The sequence below is a fragment of the Thermobia domestica genome, chromosome 2, assembly GCF_964235325.1.
Source record: "Thermobia domestica chromosome 2, izTheDome1.hap1.1, whole genome shotgun sequence".
Classification (NCBI taxonomy): domain Eukaryota; kingdom Metazoa; phylum Arthropoda; class Insecta; order Zygentoma; family Lepismatidae; genus Thermobia; species Thermobia domestica.
Window position 1 is genome coordinate 258,817,637 of NC_137455.1, and position 23,684 is coordinate 258,841,320.

At 35.6% G+C, this 23,684-nt stretch overlaps 1 protein-coding gene across 1 annotated transcript in view; it reads right to left on the reverse strand.

The window, feature by feature from the left end:
• Nucleotides 1-21,711, reverse strand: part of LOC145678464 (osteoclast-stimulating factor 1-like) — a 42,158-nt gene extending 20,447 nt beyond the window's left edge. Inside the window, exons 1-4 of the mRNA XM_081748629.1 lie at nucleotides 21,558-21,711; nucleotides 14,710-14,756; nucleotides 10,666-10,783; nucleotides 3,953-4,164 (exon numbers count right to left, since the gene is read on the reverse strand). Of these exons, the coding sequence (XP_081604755.1) occupies nucleotides 3,953-4,164; nucleotides 10,666-10,783; nucleotides 14,710-14,756; nucleotides 21,558-21,630 (450 nt within the window). The 5' untranslated portion in view covers nucleotides 21,631-21,711. The remainder of the gene's footprint in view (nucleotides 1-3,952; nucleotides 4,165-10,665; nucleotides 10,784-14,709; nucleotides 14,757-21,557) is intronic.
• Between the last annotated feature and the right edge of the window lie 1,973 nt (nucleotides 21,712-23,684).

A 23,684-nucleotide genomic window follows, 5' to 3' on the forward strand; every position in this document is an offset into this window, starting at 1 on the left:
GAGTAAGAATCATATTTTGTTTTCAATTTGGTACAAGTCACTTCAGTTACATTAAGTTGTTTTACAATATTCTCAACTTCTTCTACCTCGACTGAGGGATTGAACCTAGTTTACAATTTTAGTTGATTCACTTTGTATACGTTTCTTGTTTCTTGAAATTACCTGAGTCAAAGTTTGAGGAGATTGAAGGAGACCTTCATCCCTGTTACCTTCACTACTTATTGCTAATGCAGGGAATTGATTTATCATTTACGTCATTTTATCATACAGAGTCTTCATTTGTTTTAGGTAAAATTGTTTCACTTCCAACTTGTTTAGTAAAGTACCTTCTTTAACTCAAAGTTCTCTTTTTTCAAATGATCAAGCTCCTTCTTTATTATGTCAAATTCATGTTGTAATTCTAGTCTTATTCTGTTTATCCTTGTTCAAACAACTTAGATATGGATTCAAGATCAGTAAGTGATCCTTTACATTTAGAACACAGATTATTTTCTTTCGCTAGCACATTTGCAAAATCATCAGTAGATTTACCCAAAGTTGAACCTCCGACCACCCCAGGAGATAGATCTTGGCCAATTTTCAATTTCAAAAAACAAATATTACACTTGTAATCATTTACATGAACATTGTTTCCATCATTATATTGTTCAAAACAAGATAAATGACTTTTGCTCGAACATAAAATACATCTCACTGTCTTCTGCCTTCCATACACAGCTAAATCACATAATTCTTCGGACAATTATCCGAAGAAGGTGCCATAAAAAAACAACAAAGCAAAGAAAAGATTCACACTCCCTGGCCAGAGTGGAGACAAATTAATAGATTCAAAAAACAAAAAAGACGCTTCTCGACCTGCCAGAGGATCTAAAAGAAATGAAGACCTCACGACCCTTCAATGGAATTATTATTATTATTATTATTATTAATTGTGCATTAATATGAACGATTAAAATTACATCTGCAAAAACTCAGCTGCGACAATACACAATATATCAATCTCTATAGGAACAAGAACTGAATACTTACTTTTCCAGTGTGAATTTGGAGACAATAAAATTTTCACTTTCAACGGAAAAGTGTAGCTTACAAAAGTACAAGTATTAATTTACGTTTATGGTGACACAATGAGCCCTAGATGCAAATTATGAGTTCTGATTACGTAGCCACAAGCGTCGTATATAACACTAGATTTCATGCTATTAGAACAGCGATATTTGGGTACTTACAGATTCGATTCCTCTATAAGTAAATGCGCTTTGAGAGATTTAATTGCTTTTTCGACGAAGTGTATTCATATAAAAACATAAAAAAAGTGCAGAGGAAAAGGATGTGTCATTTCTTGGAATGGTTTACGTCAAGTAATGAAGTAATAGAGGACAGAGGACGTTACATCTTACTAAAAAGCAGTACAAATGCTACTAATACATATTCAACAACACAACACGATGAAGTAGTGCAAAAGTCAAGTATTTTATAGACAAGGAGAACCCAAAAATACCAACAAGCATTGCTTGCATGTGGATGTCTTACAATAATAAATCCTCTTATTAAGTTGGAGCTCCAATTAGAAAAGTGATTTCAGTATAGAATTCATAAGCTCGTTCCACGTGATATTGCAAACCAGATAGCAAACAGTACGACGATATATGAGACACATCCAGTAAAGCACTAGTGGAATTTTGTGATCACTTTGCATCCGCATACATGTATCTTAGTGATACAAAATGTACCCGCATAATATCATGGAAGTGATCCAAAGTTATCCCCAGAGTGGGTAAGTGGATTCAGAAAATATTTCTCAGGGGACTAGTAACAGATAGGCTAACTCCAACTGGAAATTAAAGCTGTGGAAGGCTAGACAGATTCAAAGATTAATATAGCATACATTAAAAGCAATAGTGTTACCTAATTCTTTTACTTCTTCAAACGCTTTATTTGCTCATCAATATTGCGCACGTATTCCACTATTTTAAACTTATTAGTTTCAAACTCGTTTAGAATAATCTCTATTTTCCTGTTTTCAGCTTCTTTCTATTTCTTTTCCTCTTCCTTCGCCGTTGATTTGCTGCTTCTTAAAAACAAACACGAGGATTTCACGCAAAATGATTAATGAACTGGGTTATGGATAATTTCTTAAGATCACCACAAGTAACTACTGAATCGTAGACAAGTCTGTGTGCCACTACAGTTCCTTTAAATTATCTGTTACACATGCCGCATTGAATGAAAATTCTCTTTCTAAATTTGAATTTCCATGATAGAAAATAAAGACCATTTTAACATTTCGTAGATCATCGTACTCTAAAGGATTCAAATTCTTAAAGCAAAAGTCATCCAAATGCTAACCGTTTCTAGAATACTGACTCATAAATATTTTACAATTTGAATTCGAATACAACTCTTTGAACTGCCTCCTAACTCCATCTGTCCCATTGGGATCTACCCAAATATTTTTAATTAGTTCAGCTAAAAGAGAATTTATGTGATTCACTCCAATATCAGATCCTGTAGAAACACTAGGATCCAAAGACTTAAGAGTTCTACTCAATTTATATTTTAAAGGTGATTTCCAACAAGTTTCAGAACAAATTTCTGTAAATTCGACGAAAACTCAAAATGCCCAAATCTCTTATTGGTTGACATTTCTTAATGGCACTGCATATAGCACTGATGTCAACTTTTTTCACAGGAATATTTTCTTCATTTTCTACATCAATTCGCATTCATAGACACGAAGAATGGAAAGCTTCTGGCTTTAGAAACTTCTACAATACATTTTCTTGTCACAGCCGATAGTATTGTAAAGAAATAGACTGAGAAGAGCATCAGTCTGAAATTCAGTAAGAAAAGATTCTACTTTTGAAGCATTGGTTTAAAAAGCTAAGTTTAGGGATACACATTTTACGTCCTTCCAACATGTTTGGCACGACCTGATAGCTCGAGGAGCTGGAAACTTTCTTATTCTTCCTGACATCTTGAATATACAACAGTTCACATATATAAATGTCAATGGCTTGCTGAGCAGTACTATTATTTTCAAGTCCACACAGAGCAAAACTTCACTGGAAATTTTTCTGATTCTCTAATTCGTGAAAGATTAAAATGTCATAAATTTCAGTGAAGCTACATGAATCGTAACAAGAAATAATTCCTTCATTCGTTAATATAAGAAATAATTTCGTTATATCAGATTGAATTCACTTTGTGCCATATACAATATAATGAAACTTTCTGCTTAACAGTACGTTACCTGAGACTACACATATTATTATTATTATTATTATTATTATTATTATTATTAATAATAATAATAATAATAATAATAATAATAACTTCAGTTTCATATTACACATAATGGCCGCAGCTCTTAAATAGCTGAATTTGGTGTGTATTAAGCATAGACGTGTTTACCACAGAAATAAACTTGGTACTGTACACAATTAAATACATTTCATTGTAATAGTACGGTAGAAAGAATCTTTACCCGGAATAACGGCAATATGAATAGGCGAAACCTATTTCATTAACTGAGGTTTAAGAAAAAGCGACAACATAAAACTTAACGATTAAACACAGATACAAGACAAATCATCCACCAAGCAAATACCTTGGCACTTCAATGATAAATGTATTCTCTAGTTTTTAAATATTGAGATGTGGATTAACATAATAATTTGTTTAGGAGAGAGAAATAAAGCATTTATTCTGCCGCATATTCGACCTCAATGTGCGCTCTGTGGATTCGGTTCTCACCGATTCTGAGCTAACACCATGATTCTCTCGCGATTTTCATTTTCTTTCATTTTATAATTCCCTGGTTAGCTTTTCATACTTCGTTCTATTTCTTACTACTTCTATCAACCTAAGACAAGATCATAAGAACTACAACAACGTGAACAAATGAAGTATAATTAATGAATAGCAAAAGTAAAATAATCTATATATTCACCTGGGCATTTACAGCTGGACTTGCTAAAGATAACAGTTCTGTAACACACTCGACGTGTCCAGCATGAGAAGCCCAGTAGAGTGGTGTGTTATGAGCCCGATCTAATCCAGTGCCAGATACTCCTTGCTGAAGACATTCGCGGAGAAAACTCAAGTTTCCTCGTCTGGCAGCTTCATGCAAAGGAAGAACCATCTCTTCTGTTTGGGTCTCCACTGGAAGTTACAACGTAAAAATAACAATATAAAACTTTCCAGTACATACAGACAATAAGGCAAATCATAGTATCATCGCAATCACTTAGTGGTTAGTGTGTATCAGTAAGTCTACAACAAAATAAAGTAGTGTATAGAAAATAAATTAAATTAAATCCTTATGAAATATTAAACTATTATTGAATTCTATGTTTCAACTAATAAACATATACGTTATACATGCGCTGGTTTCGTCCATTTTTCGTCCATTAGTGTGCATTACAAAGCAACAGAATTATATGGTTCAATATGTGTAAGTTTGAAACTGATGTATATATTTGTTTGGTGCAGAACATGTAACTATCGATATTAACTTCTCTGTTTTTACGATTGTTAAGTATGTCTGTTCATTTTGATATGTCTTGCGTAACTAAGGTGAGATGTAAACTGATCATTACTCGAATGATGATATTTAAAACTATAGAATAAGCATCTTACTTAAAGAGTACTTACATCTATACACTGTATGACAATGCTTTTACAGATCTATATACATTCTTTAGGTAGAAAATAATTTACAGAAAATGTTTTTGCGTATAAGATACACACAAAATCGACAGAAGTTTCTTTTCAAAATGACGATGCTTAATAAATGTATCTTGAAAATTAATAATTTGTATATTGAGTTGATTTTAACGTCCCTTTCAGGAGCAAGATTATATGGGACGGGACCTATTGATTAACGTGGAATCCGAACCCCATAAGCTCCCGCCGGGAATCGAACCCAGATCTCCCACGCCAAAGGCGCATACGCTAAACGCTTAGCACGAAAGGAGCTTTGATAATTTGTATAATTTATTTACATTTACATTTTATTCTCTGTTGAATAATACGAAATTAATCATGACTGAAAGTGTGCTGGAGAAAGTTGGAAGTAACAAATTTCACAAGAAAAGGCATACTTGTAACTTTTTTCTTTTTTTTTTTTTTGACCTACGCCACTTTTCGCTATAAAGAAATGGTTTTAAAGTTGGCGTACGCTTCTCATCCTCCAAATAAACTTTCTGCGGACAGTTTAGTATAATTGTGTAACACATTCATGGTTATATGACCATTGGTGGTAAGCTAATTTCGCATTTTTAAAATGAGGTCAGGTTCTAAATATACGACTTTCAACGTTTTCTTTATTTTTCTTGCAGGTAGCTTTCCGCTGGCAATAGTCGAGAGGCAGAACACGTGGTTATTAAGTTTCGTTCAACCCGAGAGAGTAAAGGCAACCGGTGGGCCTAAATCATCAAATCCACTATCCTGATCATTTCTAGACTGCCAGTCGCTTGATGCGAGCGGAAGGTCTCCCCGTACACCCCCTCCCCCTCTACTAGGGCTAAAATGAACGTTTCAAATAAAAGGCCATATCTCCGAAACTAATCAAGATATTAATGAATTTCTTTTTCCGGTTTTATCTCCAAAGTACGCTTTACGATTTTGTCTGTTCATGCTTTGGATAGACCCAAAAGGTTTTCGGAAAATTTAACTTCAACATTAAAAACTGACATTTTGTCCTTAATATTTACTTTTTTGCTCTGTATCTCCCCAATGAGTTGAGATATGGAAAGAACACCCCTAATTAAATTTGTAGAGCATTAAATTATCTTTCCAATGGTACCAATATTGTTAGGTTTAGTTCCAAAAACAGCCGTACAGCGAGATAAGATTGAAGGGAAGTGCACTTTGATTTGAATGCTGATGCTCCGAATGGCACCACTGAATTTCAGCTCACGTCTTTCAATAAAGGTTTTGTTTCAGAGATGAAACCCGATTTTTTTCCCTGTATTTGAAGAACAGTTCTCACCCTTCTCGCCTCAGCTCTTCTGCACTGTCATGATCATTTCTAGATCTCCGGTCACTTGATACGAACGTGCGTTAAGGATCACAAAATTTTGAGATAAGTAGAGATGTCTTTTATAGTATTAAAATCCATTTATAGTTGATATTCAGGTTGATTCAGATTTTTCGACTCTATTTGTATGCAGTATTTGCACCGGTCGTTGAAAATAATTCCTTATTTCTTTAACAAAAATGTTTATCTTACCATAATGAAAAAGCAGAAAATACAAATAAGGTAAGAACATATGTAAAGATGTCTTAAGTGAGGCCAAACACCATTTACAGGTGATATATAGGATGATTGATAACATCGTTGTACACCTGAAGGATATTTCTAAAATCAAGAATGGTCTGTACATTCTCAATGGTCACTTTAAAAATAGTTTTTGCAAAAACCTCAATACCTCTATTTGTATGTAATTAATACGAATATTACATCGAACTTCATTAAATAGTTACAAATTACTGGAAACAAGCAAAACTATAATAATGTTCTACATTATCATATCAAATCTGCGCAAAATAACATATCTCTTTAGTCTTTTGAATCCTCATCAGATGAATCATTTTCTGGTACATAAGTGTTTATAAGTAAGTTATAACACTTGTTACCATTACAGCTACAGGTTTTCATGCACTCCACTGAAGCCCGCACACAGTTGCAATTGTTTGTGTCTCACATATGTTTACATGTACAAGACTTTAACTCTGGGCAACTTTTAGCCATAGACTCCTGAGTGGTCCATTTGGGCATCAATTTTCCATTCGTAGTTTGCCAACCAAAATGTTCGAGTTAAAGGAAGTCAATATTCGAGTCGCTGGCGGGCCGCCAGATGTATGTTTGACGGTGTGCTCACTTTATGTTGGACATTAGAGTATCGTTCGTTGTTGGAAGTTGATCTGAGTTTTTGTGACCAGCATAGACAGAATTGATTGTTTTTTTTTTTCCTTTTTTTTTTTTTTTTTTTGAGTCGGTGTAGAGATTCATCACAAAGTCTTCTGCGCGTTCTATTGTCTTTTCATTCACATTACCAGATCCTATGTTACTTAGGAAGTATGATTTTTTACGATATACATTCCATGCTTTCTTTTTTCCAATTCCTACGAAGTAACTGGTGTGTCGCTTCCAGTAAGTACATGGAACGCTGACAAGGAATGGCATATATCATAATTGAGCTCATTCACAATTGTGTAGATTGAAGTAAATTGTAATTTTACTGCTGTTCTAGCAGACATCCATAATCTTCTGCCTTAATTGTTTAACCAAAAAAAAAAAGTATAAGGAGAACAAAAACATCGTTGTCTTTAGAGTCAATGAGAAGCTGCTTATAACCGCAGCTGGAAGCGTGATATGCGTGAAGTATTATCCTCGTATCAGCCTATTCATGATTATATTTCAGAAATGGTAGGTCTTTCCCCTGTGATGACTCCATGTAAAGTAAGTCTGTAAATCCACCTGATGTGTTTAACTGTTCGTCTTTCAATGTTTGCCTGCAGAACCTAATCAGCTCTAAAGAAAGAAATGCTGCAAGGTCAGATTTGTTTTCAGGCAAATCAATAAAACATTTTCAATGCTGAGGAAGCGCACAATCTCGACCTTCAATATTTCTCCGGATCTGTTAGTAAATAGTTGCTGTTCGCCTAAATCTTGTATCTCCTTTAATAGAACATGGACTGTAATGGTCGACTAAATCATCAATTCGTGAGCACGCCCTGTTTAGAAAGTTCAGCACACATTTTACAAAAATATCTGCCAAATCAGTTCGCAGACATTAGGAAACAGAAAGCATGGAATGTATATTTTTAAAAATCATATTTGCGAAGCAATTTAGTATCTAGTAATGTGGATGATAAGACGATAGCACGTGCAGAAGAATTTGTGGTGAATCTCTACACCGATTCACCGATCAGTGCTGTCTGCGCTGATTTGGTCGGTCACAAAAAAGCAGACCATCTTCCACCAACGAAGTATACTCTAATGCTCCACATCAAGCAAGCACATCTTCAAACATACATTTAGCGGCACGCCAGCGACTCGAATACTGACTTCCTTCAACTCGAACATTTTGGTTGGCAAACTACGAATGGAAAATTGGTGCCCAAATGGACCACTCAGAAGTCTATGGTTAAAAGTTGCCCAGAGTTAGTCTTGTACATGTAAACATATGTGAGACACAAACAATTGCAACTGTGTGCGGGCTTCAGTGGAGTGCATGAAAACCTGTAGCTGTAATGGTAACAAGTGTTATAACTTACTTATAAACACTTATGTACCAGAAAATGATTCATCTGATGAGGATTCAAAAGACTAAAGAGATATGTTATTTTGCGCAGATTTGATATGATAATGTAGGACATTATTATAGTTTTGCTTGTTTCCAGTAATTTGTAACTATTTAATGAAGTTCGATGTAATATTCGCATTAATTACATACAAATAGAGGTATTGAGGTTTTTGCAAAAACATTTTTTAAATTGACCATTGAGAATGTACAGACCATTCTTGATTTTAGAAATATCCTTCAGGTGTACAACGATGTTATCAATCATCCTATATATCACCTGTAAATGGTGTTTGGCCTCACTTAAGACATCTTTACATATGTTCTTACCTTATTTATATTTTCTGCTTTTTCATTATGGTAAGATAAACATTTTTGTTAAAGTAATATGGAATTATTTTCAACGACCGGTGCAAATACTGCATACAAATAGAGTCGAAAAATCTGAATCAACCTGAATATCAACTATAAATGGATTTTAATACTATAAAAGACATCTCTACTTATCTCAAATTTTGTGATCCTTAACGCACGTTCGTATCAAGTGACCGGAGATCTAGAAATGATCATGACCGTGCAGAAGAGCTGCAGCGAGAAGGGTGAGAACTGTTCTTCAAATACAGGGAAAAAAATCGGGTTTCATCTCTGAAACAACACCTTTATTGAAAGACGTGAGCTGAAATTCAGTGGTGCCACTCGGAGCATCAGCATTCGAATCAAAGTGCACTTCCCTTCAATCTTATCTCGCTGTACGGCTGTTTTTGGAACTAAACCTAACAATATTGGTACCATTGGAAAGATAATTTAATGCTCTACAAATTTAATTAGGGATGTTCTTTCCATATCTCAACTCATTGGGGAGATACAGAGCAAAAAAGTAAATATTAAGGACAAAATGTCAGTTTTTAATGTTGAAGTTAAATTTTCCGAAAAACCTTTTGAGACTATCCAAAGTATGAATAGACAAAATCGTAGAGCGTACCTTAGAGATAAAACTAGAAAAAGAAATTCATTAATGTCTTGATTAGTTTCGGAGATATGGCCTTTTATTTGAAACGTTCATTTTAGCCCTAGTAGAGGGGGAGGGGATGTACGGGGTGACCTTTCGCTCGCATCAAGCGACCGGCGGTCTAGAAATGATCAGGATAGTGGATTTGATGATTTAGTCCCACCGGTTGCTTTTACTCTCTCGGGTTGATCCAACTTCTTATTTTGGAGACTTTTCCAGACACTGACTCTCGACTACAAGTGTTTATTACAAAAATAATGGATCAGCAACACTATACTGTATATTTTTATATAATTGATTTATAATGTTTGCAACAATGGAATTGTACTTCAAAAATGTACATGGTTCTGATAATAGAACCATTATTACATTTATGCATATATTTTCCATTTTATTTTCAACAGTTGGTATAATCATTTTGGGGTCAAAAATGACCTCAGATATACACCTTTCTCTACGGTTGATACCATGCGAGAGTTCAATAATGCTGGACTTGTGTATAACAACTAGTAGCTTTTCTTTACACACATCTACTAAAACATTCTCACTGTTACTTTCAGCATTGCATGGGGATTATACGAGACAAAAAAGTTTACAAAAAGAAATACAAGAATAAGACATGCATACGCACAATATACTAATTACTGAATAAAATGCAACACACTTTACACCATATTCGGGAAAATAGACAGTCAATTGTCACTCTGACTTAACTAACATTTTCACCCAACTGCAAGATGCCAGATTGATGTTATAGGAAAAATAACTTTCCTCCCCTCTCTACTTATTACAGTGATAAGAATTACATCAAAGTGAAAGCAAGGTAGAATATAAATCGCATTACTAAAATTTGCAGTTTGTGAGACTCGAATAAGAACGTGACTTGTACCACTAGTATTATTTATACTGTCAACTAACTATCATACGGGTACGATATTACACAAAACAGAAAGAAAGAAGTACGGAATATTCTCATGAAAATAAAATGTAGACTTTTTATATCATGATTGGAAAGGCAAGGAAAAAAATAAGGAATGTCCATGTATGAGCTTTTTCGGGTGCTTTGTCCTATCTGTTGGTGACTCTTGGCACTATTTGACTGTATATGCTATGCATGCGTAGATGTAGAAATGTCTATGTAAAAAGGGGAAAAATATGTAACTAATCCTATTCTTTTTGCGTGGTTTTCAATATTAAAACGCCGTTTTCTCGAAAATACAGTTTTGTGACATTCCTTCTTTTTTCCCCTTCCCCTTCATTTTTAGTATAAACTTCCAAGAAAACTCGAAAATGCATGACAGATATTAATAAAACACCAGCTGATGAAAAAGTACCTAAACTCACCATAATTACTGGGAATAAGTCCTGTTTTATCTCCACACCGTGCTTTCCACCAATTTGGATCAGATACCTGATCATATACATATAACACGTCACCTTCTGAGAAGGACAACTCATCTGCCTGGAAAAGATACAGTTTCATCATGAATATTATAATGGATATAGATTAGACATTAATACATACTGAAAGTAATCAGTTTCAATGATAATTCTTAACTTATTAAATAGTCATTTATTGGAACCTGTGACAATTAATGTTCAGAATACGAGAGTACTTAGATTTTATAAGGTTCTACTATCTTCAGCACACATTTCTACAATATCTGTATAGTAATTACTACAATATTTATCCAATAATCATTAGGGCTCACAGAATTTCAACACCTGGCACAGTTCGACAATAGAAGTTATATTGTAATTGACTCGAACCACTTCATGGATACTAGGTAGTCTCTGCTTTATACAGAAAATACAACAAAATCCTCTAGTCTCTGTTTTTATAGAATAACAAATAAATTTAATATTACAATTAGTTGGAACCGAAATAGTTATATCATTAAGCAAAGAGAATATTCTCTTATAACTGAGGGGTAATTCAAGAAATTAGGACGATAAGACGGTATCGACTCGCTATATAACTACGCCTTGTACAGCATAAAATTCAGCTTGATACCAATTCTGTTAAGAAAGAAAACTAGTTTTCTAAAAGCATTGGAAACAATGTACGAGTGTTCGTTTAAGTATAGTGTACAAGTATGGTAACGAAAGTGATATCTGATTCCATTAATTTACTGTTTCTGTTGCTTTAAATAAATAAACACATAATAAAACTTCTTACAATTGAAAAAGAATAAATATCGGCTATGTTAACTTCTTTTTATAATATGTGTTTAAGCAAAGACACATGTGTTACTAATGAAGCGTATGCTAAAGAACAAACAAATTTTTAAGAGAATAAGAGAATTCTTCTCGCCTACCAATCTAGAAGTTTCATTCTTGATTCTAGTGTTGATCATTTTAAGAAGTTCTCTTAGTTTATTTATCTTATAAGAGACTATCAACTCAATGTAATTATGATCTGTCTCGACCAACATATATGATCAATTTCTTACTTTTCTATACTATTCTCAAACAAGTCCTCCCCACTAGTTTAGTGCTTAGTGCCTGTGCCTTGGGTACATGTGGTCCTGGGCACGATTCCCAGTGGAAAAAAATGAACTCGTTTTGGTGGTCCAGGTTCCACCTTAAATTGTAGCTTCACGTCTCATATAGTCTCGATGCTGAAGAGGGGCACTAAATTTCAAAAAACAAATAAATATTTGCAGATAAAGTAAAGAGGTAAGAAGATCATCATGGATACAGATCCACTTGGGACCTATTAAATATAATTAATAAAATATAGCATGCTTTGCATTCCGCCAATTAGTTACGTTTTTTAAAACCGAAAGTGATAGCAGTGTTACCAGCTCTGAAAACCAAAAGGGTAGAAAAATGCTAAGTATTATTGCTGAAAAATACATAAATATCAACATACGCATCTTCGGCAACTACTTACTCAATTTCTTCATTACTTTTACATGGCCAGAAACTATTCATACATACACTATGTGATCAAAAGTATCCGGACACCCCCAAAACATAAGTTTTTCATATTAGGTGCATTCTACTGCTACCTACTGCCAGGTACTCATATCAGCGGCCTCAGTAGTCATTAGATATCGTGAGAAAGCAAAATGGGGCGCTCCGCGGAACTCACGGACATCGAACGTGGTCAGGTGATTGGGTATCACTTCTGTCAGAAGTCTGTACACGAGATTTCCACACTCGTAAACATCCCTAGGTCCACTGTGTCTGATGTGATAGTGAAGTGGAAACGTGAAGGGACACGTACAGCACAAAAGCGTACAGGCCGACCTTGTCTGTTGACTGACATAGACCGCCAACAGTTGAAGAGGGTCGTAAAATGTAATAGGCAGACATCTATCCAGAACATCACACAGGAATTCCAAACTGCATCAGGATCCACTCCAAGTACTATGACAGTTAGGCGTGAGGTGAGAAAACTTGGATTTCATGGTCGAGCGGCTGCTCATAAGCCACACATCACGCAGGTAAATGCCAAATGACGCCTCGCTTGGTGTAAGGAGCATAAGCATTGGACGATTGAGCAGTGGAAAAAAAGTCGTGTGGAGTGACGAATCACAGTACACAATGTGGCGATCCGATGGCAGGGTGTGGGTATGGCGAATGTCCAGTGAACATCTTCTGTCAGCGTGTGTAGTGACAACAGTAAAATTCAAAGGTGGTGGTGTTATGGTGTGGTTGTGTTTTTATTGGACGGGCTTGCACCCCTTGTTGTTTTGCGTGGCACTCTCACAGCGCAGGCCTGCATTGATGTTTCAAGCACCTTCTTGCTTTCCACTGTTGAAGAGCAATTCGGGGATGGTGATTGCATCTTTCAACACGATCGAGCACCTGTTCATACTGCACGGCCTGTGGCGGAGTGGTTACACGACCATAACATCCCTGTAATGGACTGGCCTGCACAGAGTCCTGATTTGAATCCTATAGAACACCTTTGGGATGTTTTGGAACGCCGACTTCGTGCCAGGCCTCACCGACCTACATCGATACCTCTCCTCAGCTCAGCACTCCGTGAAGAATGGGCTGCCATTCCCCAAGAAACCTTCCAGCACCTGATTGAAAGTATGCCTGCAAAAGTGGAAGCTATCATCAAGGCTAAGGGTGGGCCAACACCATATTAAATTCCAGCAGTACCGATGGAGGGCGCCACGAACTTGTAAGTCATTTTCAGCCAGGTGTCCAGATACTTCTGATCACAAAGTGTATTTCCTTCTATAAAATCTAATGGTTAACACATTCGCCTTTGGCATGTGGTCCCATGTTCGTTGGCCGTTGGGGACTCAAAATTTTATAAGTGATCTAGAATCGTGAAATTACTGAACTAAATGCTGGCAAACTTCGATCGAGAAGGCCAAAAGTAAACAACGATCGGACTTTTATGCGAGCACACTATCAAGTACAGCTTGTCTGGCCAGTCAAACACTTTTGCGAACTGTTGCGCCAGGGAGTATGGTTTTATAGGATTGTGCGCTTTGTAAGAAACTTATGAATGAGTATAGTTTCTCTGTCTTTAGTATGTTTTGTACTCTTGAAATGAAATCTTTTAGTTTAACGTCCCATGATTATGCACATTAGACTAAGGGAAAAAGTAAGATGGATGATTAAGCCAAGTAAATGACGGTGGAATGAGAATGTGGGAATGGGAGTAGGCTTACCCCGTGAAAACCGATGTACACGATGTTGTTCACTACAAATTTATTTAGCCGGAGATCGAACCAGGGACTGCTCGTGTCAGAGGTAAGCGCTCTACCACTCAGCCACCATGTTCCTTGTATTCTAAATGAGATTGAACTTCCTCCGTTAATCACATCCCATATCACATGTATATATAGGCATAATGTTTAACATATTAGCTTTTTCCTTTCTCGATTGATGATGCGTTCCTCAGTCATTCCATGCCTAATTCAGATTTCTTGGTCAACGAAATTTTCAAAAATACAGGGGGTAATTTTATTTAGTTCCTTAATTCTTAATTCTACCTGATATATTCATAAACTATGACGAAGTATGTATATTAACTTATCATTTTCTTTGAAGATGAAATACGAATTCCATAGAGAATGAAAGGGAAGAGACAAAGTACATGTTAAGTTATGGTTAAATTGAATACTCGCCATAGCTGTTACTCTTAAGATAGTATTTCGTATAATTCTTTGATGTGGTTTTTCCTTAACCGTTTTGCTTAAATCCAGAACTCTGGTTAGAAAATATTTTCTTCTCTTATCGACAAGAGCTTAACACTGCTGACTAGAACGTATTATTCAATAATTATAAGACCCAGATGAAGTGAAGCATATCTTAAATCGAATGTGATGGTTAAAAATGTAACCAGGACTGTGTCAGTTTAACATTATGAAACACATTATAATTTATATATTTCGATACAGCGAGCATAATACTCACATACTGTGCTGTATAATTGTACAATGCTTTCACAACTTTCACCTTTCCTACAAAAAGAAAAGAAATTTAAAATAAGCAAATGAAGAGCGAACATTGGTTGCGTACAAGATGCTATTTATAAACTATATACATCAACTCAACATACTGTAAAATGAAAATAAATAATACAAAATTAAATAATAATAATAATAATAATAATAATAATAATAATAATAATAATAATAATAATAAAACTATTTGGTATGCACATTTAATGTTTTGGCAAATAAAACAAAACAAATCTATACTCTATCCTGTTTATTAAAATAGTTGATTTAACTAAATGGACGCTTTTTTTGCTAATTTTACTGTTCACAAGATCAAAATAAAATGAATCAAAATAAACCTTACAAGAAACATGCAATATATAAATGCAGATATCTTATGGTTCGTTTCATAGCTTTAAAGTAATACTGAAAGACAGCGATGTGAAACCTTCTGCATCAGTAAAAAGGAGTCAAAGTTAAATTTAGACATGGGTACTCTCACATAGAATTCGAATAACGTAATCGATTTCTTCACAGACCTCAACACCAAAGTAAGGGGCACAACTGCATAGACTGTCAAGCTGTTAGACACAAAAAAATCAGTTCATGTGTATTGTATACACTATTGTGTATTTCTTATATAATGTTACAAATACAAAATATCCTCCCGATTAGAAATACTCATAACTCACTTAAGTGCATAAAAGTGCATATTAATGGAAAGGAAAACCCAAAACGTTTCAAGTGCCTAGTAAACAGTTACACAGTAAGCTGCACAGCTAACATGAAACAAAATCTCTTCTAATGAAGACAGGAGAGAGAGGGTTTTGTCCTCGATTTTCACGTCAACCAGTTTGTCATTGTGCAACATAATTTTTGATAAAAATCCACCCAGTGAGCACACAGTTTGTAAGTAGTATTCTGTTTTGAAGGAAAGATTCTATATCTGTAAGGGGAAGGTCATCCAGCTCTTCACAGTAAATACTGAAAGAGTGGAGCATGTTCATGCAATTTTCACATGAAGTCTACATAGACATCCATCGTCGGAGCCAGCAAACAATTGGAAATCTCGTAACCAACTACTGGAAGATTCTGCACAAAGATCTGTGATCCCTACATGGTTAATTCCTGCAGGCCCTCAATACACACGGTGCCCATCAACGCGTCAGCAATGTCAGGTGGCTAGGTTTTACTTGACTGCGCTATGCATAGAGTAGTAGTTTAAATTTATCTTCCCTATTACGCGCTGCTGAGAATGTTTCTGCATTGTAAACTATGGCTCAGCAGCAATTGATATCTAAGGCGCTAAAACTTCAGGAAGCAATAAACAGAAAACTATATATTGACATCTATTTGGAATAGTTGATCATGAATGAATCATTTAGCTACTACTCCCCTCATTTGTCTATGTCATCGTTGGTTACGGTATATTTAGTAACCGTTCTAACTGACTCAGGGATCAAATCTTTTTTTCTTTTCTTTTTTTTTCTAGTTTAATGTCCCACAATTTTTTATGCACCGAATCTACGAGAGACGGTGATATTGATGGAATGAAGAACTGGGAGGAAATGGAAGAACCCGAGAAAACCCACATGCATGGTATTTGTCCACCACAAAGTCCATTTGGCGAAGCTGGGATAGAACCAGGGATCCTATGCACCAGAGGTGAGCGCTATACCACTAAGCCACCACGGCCTCTCTTAAGTTATATATGTTATATATGCTCTGAAACTTCATACCATGCAAATATCGGCACGCGGACTCTGTTCGACATACTCTGCAATACAATTAGATTAACAGTGTAAATGACACTATGTTTTTACATATTTTAAATATACACGTAGAACGAAAACTTACAATAATGCACTCGTTATGCAGTGTTGGAAACACGGGCGCTATAGTATCACAAACATCGAAAAACAATCAAATTTTGGAAAGTTGTATAAGAGTAAGTGAGATGGACGGATTACATGTGTAAAATTGACAGCGTACGATCGAAACAGCATAGCCCCTACACGGCGTACTACCGGAGCAGCATAGGATCGGAAGTATTTACCTGCATACGATTGAAACAATGGAAAACACTTATTCTATAATCACACATATTAATGAGTTGAGTTGATTTTGCGTTTAACGTCCCGTTTAGCAGCGAGGCTATATGAGACGTGGATCTACTTATTAACGTGGGATCCGAACCACATGAACTCCCACCAGGAATCGAACCCGGGTCTCCCACGCCAAAAGCGCGTACGCTAACCGCTAAGTCACGAAGGAGCTTACTCACACACATTAAGTAACAATCATTTTTTTGAAGATATGTACCGGTAAGAGAAAATCGGAATAGGATCGAAACTGCATATTACCGATACTGTTCGCAGTATCTCCGTGCGCCGTACCTTGAATGTGGGGGTATAAACATTTGTGGATATAATTTTTAACAGTTGATTAAGCTTTAGATCCATGTTTCATAAAGTTGCAGTGCTGTCAAGGTCTTTAAACTCAAGATGCTGCTTACGAATGTAGGGAACACAATTTAGATAGACCACGAGTATAATTTTTATATCAGAAAGAAGGGACTACAAAGTTGTTTTGAAGCCGCGGTTCTATTATAACTCATACTACATGTGGTTAAATTTGTTTAATTTATGCTTTTTTCACCGGTCTTCTTGGATTCAAACAGTTCTAATTCTAGTTATCATATAAGTTCCTTTATATAATGCCATAAAGTATAATTGCTCCAAATGAGCCATACATCAAATATACGTAACACGATGGAATTACCACAATTAATGTAAATGCCTGTAATCCTTCTTAAGTGAAGCAATTAGACAATATAAACTCTGTAACATCTTTCTCCCAAGGTATTCTACGTTACATTCACAGTAAATAGCTCCAGCTCCAGAGTTACCGGAGCCGTGACTTAATACTTATTTGCTTTTCATCCCTTAGATACCCACACTTGGTACTGGATTAAGAAATAAACCCCTCGTGCGAGCATAATTAGTAAAATAGTAAGTCGCCATCAGAATGAAGTTTAAAGATATTAGGAATCGACTTTATGCGGAACACAGTAGTATGTGTGTAGTTATTAATTTCTGCCATTACTTGATGTTCATTTATATCCGGTGGGTTCCAAAGATGTGAAGTACATATCGAACCTACAATGGTTAGTTTTGTATTGATTTATAAATAATATAATGAAAGGCAGAATTGCATTATTTGTGTAAGTTTCTGAAAGAGGAACTATAAACAGCAAATAGATCAAAGACAAGTAAGGAAGGAAAACATATTTAAATGAAAACAATGTGAGACACATCAGCCTATGTTTTCTTTACCTAGCAAACATATTGTTTGGAACCGAAAATGTGAGTTTTACATGCTTGCACTTAAGCTGAATGTGGAAGTGACGAAATTATTTGACTCATTCATTGTTAACCTGCACAAGGTGATAAGATGTGCCTATTGAATACCAGGGTTGGAAAACTATGGTTCTTATTGAAAAATAAAGAAGAAAAAAAAAGTTTTTTTGTTTAAATCTTTTTTTTTTTTTTTTGTTTAAATAATTTGCTCAATGTATTTATATTACATATGGACAGAAATAAGTTTGTTTCGCCTTGGTGTTATTATGCAACAACAGAGTTACCCTGGAAGGGATCATATAAGCTTAAGGCGGAATCCAAACCGCTTCTCGGCTTACATTTGAGAGAAATTGTCCTTCATTTGAACTTGAAACCGGCATTGATTGGCCACAAATGCAATGAGTCTGCCGACTCACTCAAGAAGGGCTCCTGATAAAAATACGTTGTACTGATCTTTACATACTTATTAATATAATTGTCAAGAGTTATTTCAGAAGGACAAAAAGATAAACAGTTGCAGAAGTGAAACCATTATGCAGAATTATATATAAATCGGGAAACTCCCGTTTTAGCCATCGAGGAAATTCTGTTATTACTCTAAACGCAAAGCAATAGCCGGAAAATCACGTTATTGCTTCGCATGTAAAATCTTAAGGTCAACATATCATAATTAGTACGCTAAAACTGAGATATTAAATTACAAATTAAGTATGTGGATAGCATTCAATAAACTTAAAATTGAAAATCCAATGGAAGCTAATGTTGGAAGCTACGTACGTAGTCGATAAATTTTGCCAATTTCTCTTAATATATTTAAGCAACCTTGGCTTCTTTATAAAACAACAGCCATTCAGGCAAGCCGAAATAACAAATTGGTTTTCTTTCCGTATGTTTAGGCTTAACATCCTTATTTAATACCGAGATCATCAAGGAGAAGACTTTCACTTAAAGTGACATCGAAACCACTATTTGGTTTTCACTTCAAGAAGGTTGTGGTTCGACCGAGAGTTGAACATGGGACGCCTTGATTAAAAAGTGAAAAGGAGATAATAATAATGCAGATGGTTTGATATGTGGGTACTGAGAAAGGCAAGGGTACTGATTGAGAATAATCCGTCATAAAAATGGTAATTTTAGTTTAAAATAAATTAATACGTATGGAAGAAGATTGTGTACGATATTAAATTTCACTGTCGAAGGAACTTTTCACAATAGAAAAAAACATTATTTCATGTATACAAGTACAAAACGATTACAAGCGCTATACTACGGTTGAAATGAATGACTGCATATGCTACGTAATATCCCAATTTCCTCCGGCGAAATATTTCTGCACGATGTAGGAAACTTGTATTTTATGTTTACAAGTATAGAGTTATAAGCATGATACCGCTACAAGTGCTTTAACTTATGTGATTTTATTTAATATAAAGTTTTTTTTTTCTTTCTTTGCATTAGGCTATCTTCGTTTATGCACATACCCTTCGTCGATATATACCTGCTCCCTGTGAACGCACCCTGCGCGGACTCCCTGCTGCGCTCTTGCTTTGATTTAATTAAATAACAATCTCACTTGAGACTAGAGATCTGCACGGGCCGGAATTTTTAGCCCGAGCCGGCCCGGCCTGTGAATTTATAATGTGAGGCCCGATCCGAGTTCAAAAAATATGTTTTAGCCTTTAGGTGCGAGCACGTGATAATCAAATGAGCCCGAAAAAGCCCGAATTACAGAAACTTAATAATTAATGCAAAATTGTATTTTTTATTTAGACCAATTAGAGGTTTAATTTTGCAGTTGTGCTTTAAAAATTCTCCAGAAAGAACGGTCCGATAAATATTGTTGTATAGTATATTTACAAAGTTAGGTTAGAGGAATATAGTTGTATAGTTAAAAATTTACGGCCCGAGCCCGTTCAGACACGTAAGGGAAAGTTCTCGTAAAGTTAATCAGCATCCATGAACTCCTACGTAAGAAACAATTTTTAAAACAAGAAAGTGAATTTTATGATGAAACAATTGCATATGATACGATATTTTTTCACCATTATGAACTCACTTCTTCTGTGAATCATCCTGTTTTTTACTAATTTTGGCCCCCCATCTCTAAATAATTACCATATAATTATTTCCAGAGAACATCACTTTGTATGATAATCACTCTGTACGCATTATTAGAACATTTGTCAGGGGGTAATAGTATACATGAGAAGCCCCTGATCTGCGTTTCTTCTGTGTTCTATTACCACTTCTACATAAAATACCATAAGTTTTCTACGTAGTGCAATAGTAAGAAGTATCCATGTGCACAAGACATTTGTTAAATTCCCCGAGAACCCCCTGATCTGCGTTTCTTCTGTGTTCTATTACCACTTCTACATGAAATACCATAAATTTTCTAAGTAGTGCAATAGTAAGAAGTATCCATGTGTACAAGACATGCGATATGCGTTAAATACCTCCCCCCCCCCCACACACAGTCATAGATAAAGTACAAGGGCACTACACATGCAGATATAAAGTACAGGTACGTTCTTTTTTATTTTCGTATCAGTCGATAAGTAAATAAAAGTCGCTTTGTTACCCCCTTTGTAAGTTCGTACATACTCAATGAATAATCCTGGGGGTGGCTCAGTGGTAGAGCGTTCACCTCTGGTGCTTGGGGTCCCGGGTTCGATCCCAGCCCCCGCCAAGTGAACTTTGTGGTGGACAAACACCGTGGCGGTGGGTTTTCTCGGGGTTCTCCCGTTTCTTCTCACTTTCTTCATTCCACCATTTCGTTCATTACTCATTATCACCGTCTCCTTTAGCCCAACCGGCATACCCGCGGGACGTAAAACTCAAAGATTTCATTTCATTTTTTTTTTTTTTTCAATGAATAATCACTAAAAGTATGAGCGTTCTGCTCCTTCGGGAACTGATGCAGCTTCATGTATACTATATAAGAAAAATGCTTTGGTAAATGCCGGAGAAATACTCACTCCAGTTGGGGATTGAATTTATGATCGCCTAGAAAGGATAGTAGCGTACGGTAGGGTGCGGTCAGGCTCGCTTAGGCTTAGAGAAATTCGGAGATCTATTTTGTTAAAATCAATCGAATGTAATTTCCCATGTCTTCGTAAAGATCCTGGCTGGAGCGGGCATCGTAAAACTCCTTTTCAAATGCTTTTCTTAAATTGACGAACTATTCTTAATCTGCACCTATGAAAGTACCTTTACTTAGTGGGGTTGCCCGGAACCCGGGACCACTCGTACAAAAGGACTACGCTGGGGTAACTCTAAACTTAACCCCATACTTTAATACCCAGTATTGGAGTACTATAAATTTTGGTGGGTATTATGCTTAACTGTTTTCAAAAATATAGCGCATACCTACTCTTATATGCGCTGATCATAAAAATGTTAGGCGGGTATACACCCCTGCTAATGACATGTTTAATGTTCTAGCAGTAGATTATCTTCATACCTGGCTTGGGAGCTGGTTTAGGAGGTAAGGGTGTTTTGTCGTTATCAATCCTTCCAGCTGATAGATTTTCCATGTTTGTCAACAATATTCAGTGTAATAACTACCAAGGACTCAACTTGTCTTGTCGTAGACCATTACCGATCAAATAGGCAGGTGCACCAGCTCGCCAGTCATGTGTGCTAAAAATTCAAAATTGTCAATTGTGTATATACATGTCCCTTTACCGACACACCTGAAGGACGTCTTGATAAAAATCGGCAACGGATACCATAAGGGAGATTTTTTCGATTATTTTTTTTTCAATATCTCGCACCGTTTGCAAGATTTAAGATTACTTCCGGTTGGAGTTTCTAATTCATGTATGATCAGTGTTTTCTTTCTTCTTGCATGCAGTTGTAATAAGCAAATACATTACATACACAATTAATTATAATATCAGTGATATATGGTGTTCATTGGGCAAAACACTCCAAACAATAAAGATTCATCTTAGACTGGAGAAATAGTTATCCTTTGTTTTTCATTATCATTTGACCATGAAACAAACGCCGAAGAAATATACTAACCCCATATACAAATGTGTGGTGTTGAAATGTATAACTTGTAGAACATGATCCTTTACTTTTTAAAATTTCAATACTTTAGGTGTAACCCTAAATAACGTAATAAAGAAATAACTGCCATTTTTTAAAAATATTCGATTAGAACTGAATAATCTACACAAAATTTGCAATCAATCAGTGAAAACGCATCTTTCAAGAGCTCGTGATTTCCGAGATATCATTATCAAATGAATTGTACTCAAACATATAAACGTCCTGAAACATATAAATCTAGTATTTTAATATAGGTAGGCTGTCCAGTAAACTTCTTGAAGAAATTATTATTTTCCTATTAGTTGCAAATGTACGATAGAGAAGTGCCACAAGTATATTACGCACTTCTAGAAAGGGGAGAAAATGTAGCAAAATGGTAATATCAAAAATACAGAAGGTCAGAACATTAATACAATTCGAGTTTCGCACTAAAAACGGTGCTCAAACTGATTTATCGTCGACGTTCAGACACTTTTGAGTACGCGTGACTATTACTTGAATGACGTTTCCAAAGATACCATTAGGATATGTTGTCTATACAATTTTTAATTTATTGACGAATCTCTGTCAGTGTGTCTAATTTTCTATAGTTTAGTTTAAGTGAACGCGCATAATTGCATGTATTGGGCTACACCTACAGGTTCGTATGGAACATGCGTTCAATTTGCCATGGTTAATGTGAAAGTAATTAGAAGTGCTGTTGCAACTTCAGGATATAATTCGAACAAAATTTCTATGCCTGCTACACAGAAAAATCCGTTATCCGGACAGCGATATATTATACAAATATACGAAATCCTTATGTTTACTACAGAAATCAGTACGGAGCATACTTTATTCATATGCTATATACGTACTTCCCTTTTTTCCCGCTTAGATGTTATATCATGCCGTTGCAGGATGCCTGGCATCTAACAGTATTTCGTACATTACATACGTGTACGTGTGTTACATACGTCAGCTATACGTTACATACAATACGTCCATATGTATGTAAGATCCTGACCGCTTATATACAGTTCTTTCATTCGTACGAAAAGTACGTTTATTCGGAACACTTATACGGAAAGTACGTATAAAATACAGTTTTTCAGTTTGCTGCACACTGAGAAAAATCCATTATCCGGACAGCGGTATATTGTACAAATACAAGGATTCGTTATGTTTACTAAGGAAATCTGTACGGAGCGTACTTTATCCATATACTACACAGGTACTGCCTTTTACCCGCTTAGATATTACATCATTTCGCTGCAGAATGTCTGACATCTAACAATCTTCTGTATTTTACATACATATACGTATGTTAAGTACTTCAGTTATACGTTATATACGTCCATCTGTACGTGAGATCCAGACCGCCTATAGACACTCTTTCTTTCGCCATGGCTGACGTCATTGAACGACCGTCTTTTGCTTGCGAAACGAGGTTGTTACAATCGGAAAAGGAGAGAGGAAGGAAACAAAAACCTGGGTAAGTGCACTAGTTAACTATTACTTTAGTTAAATATTCCATTAATTATATATTCTT